A 17,693-nucleotide genomic window follows, 5' to 3' on the forward strand; every position below is an offset into this window, starting at 1 on the left:
AATCAAATCCGCAAAATTCAAAGCTGCAAATGTGGAGGGCCGACTGCATATGAAATACTAATGAATTTTGGTTTTAGACCTGTGTCTCATCTCCATGTACAGTCGGCCCTTCTTATACATGGATTTTTTATACACGGATTTAAGCATACACGGTTTGAAAATGTTCCAAAAAAGTATAAATTTACCTTGATGTTCCATTTTTTAATAGGGACACCATTTTGCTATGTCATTATACTTAATGGGACTTGAACATACACGGATTTTGTTATACATGGGGGATCTTGGAACCAAACCCCAGCGTATAACAAGGATCCACTGTATATGCAGATATTCCAAAATTGGGGGGGGGGGGGGGGAAGAATCCAAAACATTTCTTGTCCCAAGCATTTTGGAGAAGGGAAACTCAACCTGTGGTAGTGGTTTCATTGGCTATTAACAGGACTTTTCTATACCCTGAGTCTTGGAGTCTGAATTTCTGGAGGAAAATTTGTGATTTTGTGCTGCAGGAATGAAGGAAGGCTACAGACCAATGGTTTTCAGCTTTTTGGTACTGTACTTCAGATGTTTTGTACTTCAGCTCCCAGAATCCCTTAGCATACTAGTTGTCAACCATTATAGCACAGCAAATTTTGGTCATTCGCATATGGTCTGCTGTTTGTATACATGCTCATGGAGACCAAAATAGAAGTTTCTAGAAGTGTGTGAAACTGATTTTGGTGTGGGAGAAAGAGATGCAATGCCTGACCATAGCCATTGTTATGCCAAAACCAGTCTGCTACTGTCCTTACTCACATCTGCCATCAACATGGGGCCCATGTTGTCCTTGGGAACAGTTGCTGACATCCTCTTAGTGATGTATGTAGGCATGAGTTGCATTTACAATTACAGTTGCAATTACACAGTGGGTTTTCAGCCATATGCATTGACCATTGGTCCACATATGTCGAACTATATTGGTATTCAGTATTGCATCATGTAATTCTACTGGTGGATATTTATGTTACACCGAATCAGTGTAGGATCTTGGCCAAGAGGTTTCCCATCCCTGATTTAGAGCAATTGAACGTGCTAGCCCAGGGGTAGGCAACCTTTTTGACCCGGGGACTGGGTTGCTGTCCCTCAGACAACTGGGGGGCCGAAGCCAATAAATAAATAAATAAACAATTTTTAGAAAAAAATTAAATAAATAAATAAACCGGGACAAATGTAGGACAAAATTTTCAAATGGAGGACACTTTTTAAAAAAATGGAGGACAAGCAAAAAAAATTGCTGATTTTTTAACAAATGTTAATATAAATGCATGTTTCTGAGGCTTCTATAGACAATTGCCCCCCTCTCACAGCCGCAGGAGTTTACCGCATACCATGCAGCTGCGGACAAGTCTGCATAGGGACCACCAAATGCAGTGTGCAAACAAGAATCAAGAAACACAAGAGACACTGCAGACTGGGTCAGCCAGAAAAATCAGCAGTAGCAGAACATGTCAAAAACCATCCTGGGCAGAAAATACTGTTTGAAAACACTGAAATTCTGGACCATGCCAACCACTACCATGTCAGGATGCACAGGGAAGCCATTGAAATCCACAAACATCTGGATAATTTCAACCGGAAAGAAGAAACCCTTAAAGTGAACAAAATTTGGCTACCAGTCCTGAGGAATAGCAAAATAAGGACGCAGCAAATGCAAATAGGAAACCACTCAGAGTCAGGGGATTTCCCAGCAGATAATGATCACCAATTAGCAGACATTAATCCTCTTTTGCATTAGCCTCCCAGCCTGAGGCCAGCCATCAGCACAGAACAAGACACATGCAAATCACTCCTGCATTCCCAGGCTCACACAGTATATATACACCCAATTTTTCCAGGCAAACCATTCTCTGAAGATGCCAGCCACAGATGCTGGCGAAACGTCAGAAAGAAACTCTGCTAGAACATGGCCACATAGCCCGAAAAACCCACCAAAAAACATGGATGCCGGCCATGAAAGCCTTCAACTTCACAGTGCTAGCCAGAGCTTGAAAAGGTTACTTTTGGGAATTTAAACTCCTAGAATTCTCAGCTAGGGTAAAGAACATCAGTTTGTCCTTTGCATATTAGTGCAAAACGTTTGAGTGTGTAGATCATGAAAAAATGTGGATTGCTGTAAAAGAAATGGGTCTGCAATACTATTTAATTGTCCTGATGTGCAACCTGTACTCTGGACAAGAGGCAATTTTCAGAACAGAATATGGAGAATCAGAATGGTTTCCCCTGTTTAATTTATGTGCAGAATATGTATGGATACGGGACTAACCTGGAGGAAGGTAGTACAAAAATAGGGGGAAGAAGCACCAATAATTTAACATATGCAGATGACAACATATTACTAGCAAAAAACCCCACACATATTACTAGGGAAAAAAGAAGAATGATTGCCGGTGAAAGTTAAGAAAGAAAGTGCAAAAACTGGGTTATGCTTGAATGTTAAGGCAAAAATAATGATTGCATGTGATTTACATAACTAATGTGAATGATCAATACATGGGAATAGTTTAAAAGTTTCTATATCTTGGCTTAGTCACAAATCAAAATTGAGCCTGTGGTCAAGAAATCAGAATAAGACTTGGAAGGACAGCTATGAAGGATTGAGAGAACATCCTTGAGTGTAGAGATTAAATATCAAAGTCAAGGTTCATCCATGTCATAGTATTCCTGATGTCTTTGTAAAGATGTGAAAGCTGGATAGTGAAGAATCAACTCATTTGAAGTGTGGTGTTGGAGAGGTCTCATGATGTAGAGGTTTGAGTGTTGGACTATGGAGATCAGGGTTTCATTCCCACCTCAGCCATGAAACCCACTTGTTGACCTTGGGCAAGTCACACTCTCTCAGTATCAGGAAGGCAATGGCAAACCTCCTCTGAGCAAATCTTGCCAAGAAAACTCCATGATAGGCTGGCCTTGCAGTCATCATAAGTTGGAAATGACTTGAAGGCACACATCAACAATAACAGCAAGTTGGAAAGTTTTATGGATACCATGAAATGTCAAAGAGACAAATAAGTGGGTTTGAGTGCAAATCAAGCCTGGATTCTCCCTAGAAGCAAAAATGACTAAACTGGGGCTAACATGCTTTGAACATAACATGTGAAGACATAACGTGTTAGAAATGACAATACTGCTCTGTGAAGTTTCACACCATAGGAAAAGACAAAGATCATGTTATTGGTGGATTGATTCAATCAAGGGTAGCATAGCCCTGAATTTGCAGGACCTGAGCAGGGCTGTTGAAAAGTGGGGCTGCTGCTAGAGATTTATTTATTTGTTTGTTTGTTTGTTTGGTGTCTTTTTCCTGGAAAGGGACCCAAGGTGGCTCACAGATAAAAATAGTTAAAAATTTTATTTTTTTTTTAAAAGCTATTAAAATCATCTTGCTAAAATAATACAAAATTGCATTATACATACCAAAATTAAATAAATAAACAAAACACCCTGTATAAAAGCCTCCCTGAGGATGATGATTAGTTATTAAAAGCCTCCTTGAACACAAATGTCTTTACCTGCTGGTGAAAGGAGAGCATGAGGGAGGCCAGTCTAGCCTCCCATGGAAGCGGGTTCCAGAGGGTGGGAGCAGTCGCCAAGAAGGTTCTCTCTCCTGTCCTCACCAGGCCAGCCTGGGATGGTGGCAGGACTGAGAAAAATCTTGCAGGTTTGTGTGGGGAGATACGGTCTTTCAGATAGTCCTGACCTAAGCCGTGTAAGGTTTATAAGTCATGACCAGTATTTTCAATTGCCTGGCAACGAACTGGTAGCCAGTGATGCAATTTCAACAAGGAAGTTATATGCTCCCTATAACTGGTGCCTGTCAGCATTCTGGCCATTGTATTTTGATCCCACTGAAATTTATGAACAGTTTCCAAAGGCAGCCATGTGTAGTGTGTGTTACAGTAGTCTGAACAGGATATAACCAAGGCATGTATCGCTGTAGTCAAATCTGACATCTAAAGGAATGGGCGTCTTGGGTGTTACAGATTGCCTGAAAACGGCGGTCTGCCACCACTGCTGGTTGCTGCGTTCAGGAACCGCAGCGGTCAAACCGCGCGGTTCCTGGATGCAACAAAAAGAAGCCACAAAAAGCGGCTTCTTTTTGAGACCCAGAAGTGGCGCTGCAAGTGGCCAATGGCGCACTCGTGACGTCACTTCCATTGTGGGATGTGTGGACGCTATGCGTCCGCGATGTCAAGATGGCGGCGCCCATGTAGAACGGGCGCTGCCATTTTCTTCATCCCCAGGACGTACTAGGGTTAGGGGCGTGCGTAAAGGACGCCCTTTCCTAACTCTAGTACATCATGGGGACGTACTTTACGCCCGTGCGGAACGGGCCTTGGTTAGCTGTGCAAATCCACTCCAGACCATGGCTAAAACTTGGGCATCTAAGCTCAAAGTTGAGTCCCGGAGAACACCCAAGCTGTGAAGCTGAGCTTTCAGGGGGAGTGTAACCCCATCTAGCACAGGCAAGGCCCCCATTTGCTGATCTGCCTTATGACTGACCAGGAGCACCTCTGTCTTGTCTGGATTAAGTTTCTATTAGTTTGCCCTCATTCAGTCCATTCCTGACAGCAGGCACTGGTTCAGTACAGAGACAGCTTCCTTGCAGTCAAATTGAAAGGAGAGGTAGAATAAGAGAATTATAGAGTTGGAAGAGACCGCAAGGGCCATCCAGTCCAACCCCCTGCCATGCAGGAAATCTAAATCAAAGCATCCCCGACAGATGGCCATCTAGCCTCTGTTTAAAGACCTCCAAGGAAGGAGACTCTATCACCTTCTGAGGAAGTGCATTCCACTGCCGAACAGCCCTTACTGTCAGGAAGTTCCTCCTAATGTTGAGGTGGAATCTCTTTTCCTGTAGCTTCCATCCATTGCTCCGGGTCCTAGTCTCTGGAGCAGCAGAAAACAAGTTAACTCCCTCCTCAATGTGACATCCCTTCAAGTATTTAAACAGGGCTATCATATCACCCCTTATCCTTCTCTTCTCCAGGCTAAATATCCCCAACTCCCTAAGTCATTCCTCAGAGGGCATGGTTTCCAGACCCTTCACCATTGTCATCCGCATATTGGTGACAGCACACCCCAAAACTCCAGATGACCTCTCCCTGTGGTTTCTTGTAGATTTAAACAACATGGGGAACAAAACAGAACCCTGTGAGACTCTACAGGCCAACAGCCAGGTGGTCTCCGTAAATCAAAGCTTACTTGACAGCAAATATCAACAAATATGTTATCAAATACTAGAGATGGCATATCATAGAATCTTAGAGTTGGAAGAGACCACTAGGGCCATCCAGTCCAACCCCCTGCCATGCAGGAAATCCAAATCAAAGCATCCCTGACAGATGGCCATCCAGCCTCTGTTTAAAGACCTCCAAGGAAGGAGACTCTATCACCTTCCGAGGAAGTGCATTCCACTGCCGAACAGCCCTCACTGTCAGGAAGTTCCCCCTAATGTTCAGGTGGAATCTCTTTTCCTGTAGCTTGCATCCATTGTTCCGGGTCCTGTTCTCTGGAGCAGCAGAAAACAAGCTTGCTCCCTCCTCAATATGACATCCTTTCAAATATTTAAACAGGGCTATCATATCACCTCTTAACCTTCTTTTCTCCAGGCTAAACATTCCCAGCTCCCTAAGTCGTTCCTCATAGGGCATGGTCTCCAGACCCTTCACCATTTTTGTCACCCTCCTTTGGACACGCTCCAGTTTCTCAATGTCCTTTTTGAATTGTGGCGCCCAGAACTGAACACAATATTCTAGGTGGGGCCTGACCAAAGCAGAATACAGTGGCACTATTACTTCTCTTGATCTAGACACTATACTTCTATTGATGCAGCCTAAAATAGCATTGGCCTTTTTAGCTGCCGCATCACACTGTTCACTCATGTTCAATTTGTGGTCTACTTGGACTCCTAGATCCCTTTCGCACGTAGTTTCATTCATCCAGGTGTCACCCATCCTATATCTGTGCATTTTATTTTTCCGCCCTAAGTGCAATACCTTACATTTCTCTGTGTTGAATTTCATTTTGTTAGCTTTGGCCCAGCTTTCTAGTCTATTCAGGTCATTTTGAATCTTGATCCTGTCTTCTGGGGTATTAGCTATTCCCCCTAATTTGGTGTCATCTGCAAATTTGATAAGTATGCTCCCAATTCTGTCATCCAGGTCATTGATAAAGATGTTGAATAGCACTGGGCCCAGGACAGAGCCCTGTGGGACCCCACTGGTCACACTATATAGCTTTCCTAACTAGTAGTCATCAATGACCCCATCCGCTATGAATGTATCCATTCCCCTTTTAAGCCATCCCAATTGGCAACTGTTGTTGTTGTTGTTGTTGTTAAGAACTTGTGCTCCAGATGCTTTCACCTTTTGATAAAGGTGTCTTTTGATCATTTTAGTTTCCCTTTTCTGTTGGATCACTCTGCTGCATGTGTTTATTGAGCAGCTCCCAGAGCAGCTTAGAAACTGTTGATATGACAGCTCACTGCCCTCAGGCTTTCAACCTAAATAAGACATGAAGCATAAGGGAATGTCAGTGGAGGAGTGGATTAAATCCAGTTGTTGTGGGTCTTCAAGTCGTTTCAGACTTATGGCGACCCTAAGACCCTTGGCAAGATTTGTTCAGAGGAGGTTTGCCATTGCCTTTCCCTGAGCCTGAGAGCATGTGAATTGCCTGAGGTCACCCAGTGGGTTTCATAGCTGAGCAGAGAATTGAACCCTGGTCCTCAGTCGTAGTCCAACAGTCAAGACCTAAGTCCAGTAGATGCTGCTATTCTGTATCGTATGCTGTGCCTCTCTTCTTCTGAGGCCACAGCAATGGTAGTGGAATGAAGAAGAGGGCTGAAGCAAGTAGGCTTTTCAAGCCATCTATAGAAATGTAAACCCTCTGTAACTGTAGGAGAAATTAGAAGACTAAGCCTAGTGAGCCAAGGATCCAGCTTTATTTAGGGAAAGAATCGCATTCCTGTCTCCCACCTTGACAGACCAGAATCTGGGTGGAATGGGAGCCCTGAGTCATAATCTCTTTGTTATTGTGTTCTTTCAAGTTATGGAGACCCTAAGGCACTGATTTTCAAACTTTGGCCTTCCAGGTATATTGGACTTCAGCTTCCAGAATCCTACAGAATTAGTCAAGATGACTGACCCTTCTGGATGTTGCAGCCCAAAACATCTGGAGGATCTGATTTTGGGAATTGCTGCCCTAAGGTGAACCTATCACAGATTTTCCTAGCAAGATTTGTTCAGAAGGAGTTTGCCATGGACATTCTCTGAGGCTGAGAGCATGTGACTTGAGGGTTTTTGTGGCTGAGCAGGGATTTGAACCCTTATTTCCAAAGTTGTAGTCCAATGCTCAAACCACTGCGCCAGACTGGCTTATACTGTATCACACTGTTTTGTTACACCATACTGGTTCTTAAGCTCTTACATTCTAATATAGGGGTGATTCACTCTTAGGTTTTTGTCCCAATGAGATCCGGATCTCTGTGGTGACATAATATTGGATCGATATTCCCACCACGGTTTATATGACTGAATCTCTCTGTGGCATTTAAACCCTGGTCAACATTCACACACGTACCAGATTAATTAAAAATAGAGGTGTCTCCATTTCCAGAAATGATCCGCTGTGATCCTTATCAACTTGGTAGCATACTCATACTACCAAAGATCTGGATCGCTCCGAATCTTTACAAAAGGCACGGTAAAGGACTTGGTGTTGAATACACCGGGTTAAGTGGGTTTCTCTGTGCCCTCCCCGCAAATGGGTACATTTGAGGCCAGTGTGAACATTGCAGAAATAACCGTGTTTCAGTCTACTTCCTCAGATTAACATTGCTATGTCTTTGAATCCCAATATAGTTTTCCAAGTCACAACTCAGACGTGTATGTGCCGGGAAAGTTTCATGAAGCTAATAAGTCCAATAGAAGACAAAACTTCTAGGCACCAGTTGTCTCTTGCAACGTAAAAAATAAATAAATAAACAGTTATTTCCTATGTAGAGAGATCTTGTAGCACCTTTGAGACTAACTGAAAGAAAGAAGTTGGCAGCATGAGCTTTCCTAGACTTCAGTCTACTTTCTCAGATGCATTTCAGTTAGTCTCAAAGGTGCTACAAGATTTCTCTACATATTGATTCTACAGGCAAACATAGCTATATCTGTTCCCCAGTTCCTTGGCATCATAGCATACCAGATATGCTCTGTTACAGTGCCAGCTTGTTCCAAAGGAACAGTGTTCCTTTCGAGGAACTTTCCTAGTACCTGGATGCACAATTGAGATTGAAGCATTTTTTCTAGTTGGCACTTGCAAAGCCATTATTGTTTCCTGCTTCAGTAGCTATCTTTAAATGCCACAAAGATAGATCGAGGTTGTCTTCTGCTGCTACAGAATCTAGAACCTGAACCAATGGATTCAATTTAAAGAAAAGAGATTTCCCCTTAAATGTTAGGAAGAACTTGACTGTAAGAGCCAGGGTATAAATACTATAAATAAATAAATAAATAAGAGTTGTTTGACAGTGGAGTAGACTGTGAAACTCTATGGTCAACATCTATCAGATGCTGGAGGACCTACAAATGCCTAGAGAAGTGTTTTCTCTAGGAACTGCTAGGTTCACCAACATTACTCTGGGGTCAATGTCTGGCAGAGTTGTGCTGAAGCACCTAGAGATTCCTAGAGAGAACATATTAATCAAAAGAGCAAATAATCAAATTCGCAAAAGTCAATTCTGCAAATGTGGAGGCCAACTGTAAAATCTGCAAGATGTGTAAATTGATATGTATTATTATTATTATTAACCTTTATTTATAAAGCACTGTCAATTTACACAGCGCTGTACATAGAAACTTTTAGTTAGACGGTTCCCTGCCCGCAGGCTTACAATCTAAAAAGACACGACACAAAAGGAGAAGGGAGTGGTGGTGGGGAAGGGGATCAAGTCCAGCAGTTCTACTCTACCTCCAAGGCCTGGACCGAAGCAGATGGAATGGAGGAAGGGCTTACGTTCTTAATGGATGCTCAAAAGGAGAAGGGAATGACAGTAGGGAAGGGAATAGAAGAGAACAGGCTTTGGATCCCCGCTTGGTCATGGAAATCCACTAGGTGACCTTGGACAAGTTACACTCTGTCAGCATTAGAGGAAGGCAAAGGTAAACCTCCAGGCAGTAATAAGATACAGAAAGGTGCATATCCCACCCCCTACCTTTGTGTAACTGTGCTAGCACATCTGTGGTTTAATGCTGTACCCCACTGGTGCATCTGAAGAAGTGGACTGGAATCAACAAAGGCTAATGCTTTAATAAATCAGTCACTCTTAAAGGTGCTGCTATATTACAATCCTTGACAGTAATTTGCAGGGAATCATAGGGAATTTTGCAGGGAGTAGAGGGTAGAGGAAGACACTGGTGAGTGCTGCTGTGGTGATGCATGCAACCACCCTATGAGGTAGGACAGGCTGAGCAGTAATTGGCCCAAGTCATAGAATCATAGAGTTGGAAGAGACTCCAAGGGCCATGCAGTCCAGTCTCCTGCGATGCAGGAATACACAATTAAAGCTACCCTGGCTCATTACTAGGGAATTCTGGGAACTATTGTTTTGTGAGACATTTAGCCTTCTCTGTCAGAGAGCTCTGGTGCCACAATAAACTACAGTCCCCAGGATTCCCTAGCACTGAGCCAGGGCATCCACCATCTAAAAACTTCTACAGAAGGAGACTCCACCAAAATCTGAGGTAGCGTCTTCTATTGTTGAACAGCTCTTACCACCATGAAGTTCTTCCTAATATTTAGGTGGAATCTCTTTTCCTGTAGCTTGAAGCCATTGCTCTGTGTTCTAGTCTTGGAAGTCCAGCCAATGAGTTTCATGGCTGTATACGGATTTGAACCTGTGTCTTCCCAGTCCTGGTTTGGCATTCAAACCATCACTCCACACTGGCTGGTCTGGGGTGCTGAGTTACAGCAGCCAGGTCATGGCTCCATCCTATGATGTCTTCGGATTTGTAGTTTGGTGAGGTACTTGGAATTCATGGCTAGAGTGCTCTAGTGATGTAATTCAGTGGAGCCGATGAGAGCAGTTGTTCTTTACCCCCCCCCCAGACTTAACTCAAGATTTAAAACCCTATTATTATTATTATTATTATTATTATTATTACTACTACTACTAATACTACTACAGTTGCCCCTCCTTTCTCACAGACTTCAAGAGGTCCGTGGTCTTCAGTATTCACGAAGGGTTGACCTCTATTATTTTCAATGGGGTGCACCCCATGGGGTGCACCCTGCACGCACTCGCAGGCACGCACCCCATTCACGCTTATAGAATTTGAATATAGGCAACTCTCCATTTTTGTTGGAGGATCTGACTGTATACAGGTTGAGTCTCCCTTATCTAGAATTCTGAAATTTGGAATATTCCAAAATCGTGGGTGAATTTTGCTTTTTGATGGTTCGGTGTTCACAGACTTTGTTTCATGCACAACATTATTTCAAATATTATATTTTCAGGCAATGGGTACAAGGTGTACACAAAATATAAATGAATTTCTCATTTAGACTTGGATCCCATCTCGAAGATATCTCATTATGTATATGTAAATATTAAAAAACCAAAACAATCCAAAATCCAAGACACTTGGATATGGGTGACCCAACCTGGAACAACAACAGTAATAATAATAATACCTGAACACTGGATCATTAACAATTACACCATCTACTAAAGCTTCCAAGGGGAAGGGAAAATTTGATTAGTGCTTCTACCCACCTGTTTGTGGCTGGAAATGATTGATTGGCAACATGGAGGCCCAGCCTTTCTCATGGGTCCTTTCATGTGGCCGCTCTGCTGTAAGGAGGAAGTGCGTTGAGCAGCCTTCAAACGTTCGCAGACCCTCTGTGAGGGCATCACAGCACCCTGGTGGTCCATGGACCACAGGTTAAGAACCACTGTATTAGAGTTCTGTAGCAGAGGACTCATAAGTATCTACCAGAATACAAATCCCAGTATTCCTTTGACAGAGCCATGGCAATTAAAACTGTTATCAAATTGCTATAACTTTATATCCGCTGGCGTTTGATTCCAGGACCCCCAGTGGACATCAGAATCTGTGGATGTTCAGGTCTCATTAACTACATTAACAACAACAAACTACAGGTTGAGCTTCTTTAATTTGGAAATCCGGAATCTGAAAAGCTCCAAAACCCGAAACTTTTTGTCATCAGCCACATCTTTCAGGCAGCGGCTGCTGCAGTTATCCTAGTTGTTCAACTCTCAAATCATCAGACTTTCTCCAGACACACATCAAATGAGATGTGATACTAGAGAAAGAGATGAATGAGTAGGAGCGCCATAACTGCCACCTTGAAGGCAGAAACAGGCTACTGGTGGCAAAAAGACTCAAGGCTGGAGAAAGACAGCGGATCTGGGAAATGGCAGGAATCCAAGCATATTGCTCAGTGTGAATCCACATATCGTAACATCTTTCTCCAGCCTTGCAAATTCAGTACAGATACATACTATGTGTATTTAAAAATTGGGGGTGGAGGGGGATATCAACTCTGAAAGTCTTCCTTTCCCAAGCATTTTGGCTAAGTGGGATTCTCAACCTGTACTAGTTTTACTACTGTGTAATGTAAATCATTGCTACTAAAAAGAGGTGGCCTATGGAGTGGTGCCGGTCCATCAGCTGTAATCTACTGGTTCCAGTGAGATTCCTGGAAAGAAAGAAACACAAATATGGAAGAAGATATGGTATCTGTCTCTGACATATGAAGAAGAAATGGCCATTGCTCCATATCAGATAGATTTTGGGCTCTTGGTTCCTTCCATTTGTATAAGTTGAGCTGGTTTACACTGATAAGAACATTCACAACTTTGGACCACAGTATCTGAAGGACTGTCTCCCCTTGTATTCCAACCCGTACCTTAGGATCATCATCTGAACTCCTGCTGAATGTTGGCAACACATGAGTACAGCCTAAGTGGCCTTCAGATTGTGGGATGCTCTCTGTGAACAAGTCCACCTTGCAATAAACAGATTCTCTTTTCAAGATCTCTTGAAGATCTCTTTAGTCCTATTGGGTTTTTTTTAACAGAGTTTGGGGAAATTAATTTTTGGGCTACAATTCCTAGACTCTCTGGATAGTGTGTGGCCACTAGCCTGAGGAATCTGGAACTTGTAGTCTCCCCCAGTAACTTCCCCAGTCTGCACATTGAAATAATTGTTAAAGCTGGGTTTTAATCTGACCTTCTCTGGTTGTTACTGTTGTTGTTTTCTGTGCCTTCAAGTCATTTCCAATTTATGATAACTCTAAGACAACCTTATCACAGAATTTTCTAGGGCTGACAGTGTGTAACTTGCGCAAGGTAATCCAGTGGGTTTCCATGGCTGAGCAGAGAATCGAACCCTGATTTCCAGTTGTTGTCCCATGCTCAAACCACTACACCACAACTGCTCCATTATTTATCTGTTGCACTTAATAATGCTGTTTGGCATTTAAATGAATTTATCTTTTTAATGTATACCTCTTGGTTTTGTTGTTAATTTTACTGTGCTCTTTTTCTTTTGGTCAACATGTCTTGCCTCGAGAGTTTTTGCTATAAATAAGAAAAGAAATAATTATATATTGGGGTCACATTAGCATTTCCCCTGTGGCACTCAGTTTGAGGGTGCCTATGCTGTCAAAGATGTGTATGCTAATCTGAGACGCACATTAGACATGATGTTGTTATTTGCAGTGATAGAATTCGTGGTTGATTTCTTTTTAAAAAGAGAAATTAAACAGCTGGTACAACATGATGGAGGTAGGGGAGACCATATTAAGACTGTAGCATGCATACAGTTTAATCTTTTGTGCCTGCAGTGGTCTTGATTCATATCCAACATCACCCATCTAATCATAATGGTGCTACTAGGAGAGAATTATTTGTTACAATAATTTTTCAGCTTGGGCTGTTTTTTTTAAAAAAGAAATCAGCCATGTAAAGGCTAAAATTGTGTATAATGTCATGTACAGATAGGCTCTGACTCACTGTAATTTGATCTGTCTTGCTTTCGGCCCCCCTCCAAAAAGTAGTTTTTATTAGAATAATAAAGTACGAGAAGCAACCTATCACCTTAATTCATCCCATTAAACATGTTAGCAATCATTTTGCTGAGAACTTTACATGACTAAAAAAAAAATAGAGGTAAAAATAAAGATAAGTGAATGTGATGCTGAAGGTTTCTCCTTTCCATAGAAACAACAACATTGTTCCAAAATAGCATTTGAGAAGATGCTGAACCAGGAGTTAGGGCATCCTTGGAAATGGATTCAAAAGCTAGTTCCCATGTATGAGTGTGTGTGTGTGTGTGTGTGTGTGTGTGTGTGTTAGGAAATTAAATAATATTGAAAAATATTTAAATTTGCTGTGCTGGGACAGCTATTTCCTGTGTACAAAAACAGTTTTCTATGCAAATCAATTATGTGTGAATTTTGTGCAGAACAATTACAGCATTTTTTTTGTGCAGGAAACAGCATTTGCAGCAATTTCCTGTGTGCAAATACTTTTTTCTGTGTAAAACAACCATGCACAAATTTTGCACAAAATAAGTTCCAACTTGTGAATAGGCTTTGAACATTCTGTAATTTTCGAAGACCTTCTAACCAGAGGAGAAAGCTGCTATAATTACTTGTTGCTTCCTTAGAGAACAAAATTAGTAAATAATGACATTTCTCTGTGTGTATTTTGGGGTGTGTGTGTGACTTTCACACTTCACAGTTGCAGCATTATGATTCCATTCTGCCAGGGCTGCATCCTGAGAAATCCTGGGGTTTATAATTTGGTTAAAGACTAGAACTCTCTTCCAGAGAATCCAGAATACCCCTCCCTAAGCTAGGGAGGACTCCATAGGATGGAGCTGTGGCAACCCATGGAGGGGAAAAGTGCCCCTGTACATGCACAGAGTCCACTTTACCCTTTATTTCTCCTCCGACTGCATGCATTTTCCTTTTCTCTAAGCAGATAATAACAGAGTCCTTCAGGTTTGAGTTATGGCATGTTTTTACAAAAGGAAGATGTATAAGAAAATATAGCAAGAAATGCCGTCTGTCATTACTTGCACGTTTTGCATTGGGAATAAGCCAACAAAATGGTGTACTTTTGTCATGGTTGGGGTGGGGAGACTGCAGGCAAATGGACAATAGAAGAGGTATCTAATTGTTGTTGTTGTTTTAAATTTGGGCTGGGGGGCTGATGTTCCTGGAGAAGAAGATCCATTTTCTTGTTATCTGTGTTTGCAGGCTTTCTGGCAGGCGTGCCGCAGGAATCTTTGCTGTGGGGATGTTTGCGTTTTCTCGTCTCACATGGCAATGGTCCACCACAGCGGAGGTTTTCAGCTTAAACAATCTGTTTGTCGGGCTGCTCCTGGCTCTCTCTGCGCGCTTTGAGGAGGCGAGGACGGCGAAGGAGAGATCAAAGGTAGCCCACTCAGGATCAAAAGGCATCACTCTTCACTTTCTCCCACCCATCACCCTAACCATGTCCACCCACTCCCCACATTAAAGGGAGGCAACCTGAATTGGCAGCACTTCAGGTCAAAACTACACACAGAGGTTTAAGACAAGGATGAGGAGACATGAAGCTTGTGGGGTGTCAGTTTTACAGTCTAAAGAGACATGGCACAAAAAGGAATGGAGAGGGAGAGGGAAAAGGAAAACAAGAAAATGAGAAAATGAGAAAATGCAGGCACAAGTCCTTAATGTAAATAAAAGGTCTGACTTATAAAATTCCTCAAGTTGTTTACAGGCTGAGCCTCCCTTATCCAGAATTCCAAAATATGAAATAATCCATAAACCAAAACTGTTGTCATGAGGGGCTGAGATAGTGGCACCTTTGCTTTCTGATGGGTCAGTGTACACCAACTTTGTTTCAAGCACAAAATTATTAAAAAATATTGAATACAATTACCTTCAGGCTTTGTATATAAGGGGTATGGATTTTGTGTTTAGACTTTGATCCTGTCTCTCATTACATATATAGATATATATGCAAATACAGGTATTCAAAAATCCAATAAATAAATAAATATCTGAAATCCAAAATGTCTGTAAATCCAAAACCCTAAATATTTGGATAAGGAAGATTCAACCTGTAGTATACATGTCTAGTCGTGGTGGCTGGTGCATTCCATATCAATATTGCCGTGTGTGGGGCTATGTGGGTGACAGTAACTATGCACCATGTTTTTGTTTGAACTTGAAAGGAGCCATTGTGGGTGCTGAATCTATATGTGGGGCTTGATGTTCAGCACCTAGAATATCTCCTTTGGACTGATACCTGCGTCAGATTCACTGCCCCAGCTGATTTGAAGCCACTGGCAAGGATCTTCTATCATGGAATCATGGAATTGGAAGGGCCCTCTTAGAGTCCAATGTCCTGCTCAGTGCAAGAACTCCAGCTAGAGTTCTAGACCATCAGTAGGTAATGATCTAGCCTGTTTGAAGATGTCTAGGGAAAGAGACACCACCACCTCTCTGGGTCTTTGGTTCAATTGCCAAATGGCTCTTAGCATCAAGAAGTTCTTTTAAGTTAAAGTTAATTTAAGTTTTGAGAGGGTAGGAAGTTTCTACCCTTCTACTGTATAACTTAAAACTATTAGATTCCATCTTCCCTCTGGGTCAATGGAGAAAAAAAACTTTGATTAACATGCTTTTTAACATGAATCCCCATCTGTCTCCAAAATATCCTTTAAATTTAATGTTGAGATGTACTTGTTGTTGTTGGCATTAATTTATCACTTTCTGATCCTCCAGATGAAAAGCAGACGTAAATAGGATATATTGCTTGTTATATCAAACCTGGTAATTGCAGGTTTCCTCCTTACCTCCAGATTCCTTCCCATTCATTCATTCATTCATTCATTTCACCTTTTGGTCTTCTCCCAATATGGGACCCAGAGCTGCTTGCAAGAGAGGTTAAAACAAGATAGCTAAACAGCATGTAGTGCAAATGTATAGAAAGCATTAAATAATCAAAACAACACACCCATTGCACATCCTTCTATCCCAATGGATTAAAAACAAACACTGGAGGCAGGTTTGTATTAGGTCTTTACTTTTCTGCCACAAGAGAGCAAAGAAGGGGCCAACCCACCCTTCCTTGAGAGGGACTTCCATAGCCCAGGAGCAGCCACTGAGAAGGTCCTCTTCTGTATTCTCACCAGACTAGCCTGTGAAGGTGGTGGGACAGAAAGAAAGCCCTTCCCACATGATGGCAAGACTTGTGCAGCCTCAAAGATAACAGTCTTTCAGATAGTCATGACATAAGCTATATAGGGCCTTATTGGGCAATAAACAGAACTTTGAACTGTATCTCAAAATGGAGTGGTAATCAGGACTGGAGAAGAATGGTGGGTTAGCAAAGCCTCTTGCTGCTGTGTGTCTTCAAGTTGTTTCATCTCATGATAACCCTAAGGTGAACCTATCATAGGGTTAACTTGGCACATTTTTTTTCAAAGAAGGTTTGCCATTGCCTTCCCCTAAGAGCATATGACTTGCCCAAGATCACTCAATGGGTTTCATGGCCAAGCTGGGAATCGAACCCTGGTCTCCACAGTCATAATCCAACACTCAAACCACTACACCATGCTGAGTTATGTGCTCCCTCTAACCTGCCTGGCCAGCAAACTCTCTTTGGATTTCCCCCAAATTTCCCCGTGTGATAAAGTCTTATGATTCTTTGATAAGGGTCAAACATTTCCTTTTTTGTCTTCTAGGTCACACTCTTTCTTAGTAGTACAGTTAGCCCTACTGGTCTTATGTGTACACACACACACACACACACACACACACACACACACACAGGTCATTTACCTGTTCATCAAGGCAGTCACCAGCTAACCATAGTTTCATGTTTCATTTCAGATGGGAAACTGTGGTTAATCACTTCAGGAAGGCCAAGACAAACCAACTTCAAGCCACAGTTTAATGTTCTCACAGATTCAGAACATTAGTTGTTTTAATCTTCAGATTCCAGAATGTCCTAGTTAAGAGCAACTTAACAAATATCATTTTTTTACAAGCTGTGACTATAATAGCTTAGTCGCCAGGTGCCAACCATAGTTTCTTGGTTCAAATGAAGTAGAAAAGTGTGCCTAACCCTCATTTGTATGGATAAAAACCAAATTTGCATTGAGTGACTCTCTGGAGTGTTTTCTGACAAATTCCAGTGCTTTTCAGGGCACAGAAGAGCTTTTGGATGTAGAATGAAGAGTATTCCACAATATATAAAATATAGCACTAGAAAATGCATGTTCGCATAAGGCAGAATGCTTGATTTGTGTAACTGATAGGTCTCCTTCTGCTTAAAATATAACCATTGTTATTTCCAGCTGGAGACAAACCAATAAACAATTAGTTGGAAATAACAATCATATACCTTTAGGACATAGAAATTATGCTGGTTATATTTTAATATAGGTTGTAAGTTGCCTTGGGTCCCATGCCAAGAGAAAGGCAGAATATAAATTAAACAAATAAATACAATTGGCCCTCTATGTTTGTGGCTTTGACTTTTGTGGATTTGATTATTTCTGGTTTTGTTAATATGTTCTCTCTAGGAATCTCAAGGTCCTGCAGCGCAATTCTGCCAGATGTTGACCATAGAGTTGTGCTGGAGAACCTAG

The 17,693-nt window shown here is 41.9% G+C and overlaps 1 protein-coding gene across 1 annotated transcript in view; it reads left to right on the plus strand.

Moving 5' to 3' along the window:
• Positions 1-17,693, plus strand: part of TMEM260 (transmembrane protein 260) — an 83,506-nt gene that overhangs the window by 35,367 nt on the left and 30,446 nt on the right. Inside the window, exon 4 of the mRNA XM_089523185.1 lies at positions 14,311-14,488. Within this exon, the coding sequence (XP_089379311.1) occupies positions 14,311-14,488 (178 nt within the window). The remainder of the gene's footprint in view (positions 1-14,310; positions 14,489-17,693) is intronic.

Source organism: Sceloporus occidentalis, unplaced genomic scaffold (genome assembly GCF_023333645.1).
Source record: "Sceloporus occidentalis isolate IW3139 unplaced genomic scaffold, rSceOcc1.0.p SCAF_4, whole genome shotgun sequence".
In the NCBI taxonomy this organism is placed as follows: domain Eukaryota; kingdom Metazoa; phylum Chordata; class Lepidosauria; order Squamata; family Phrynosomatidae; genus Sceloporus; species Sceloporus occidentalis.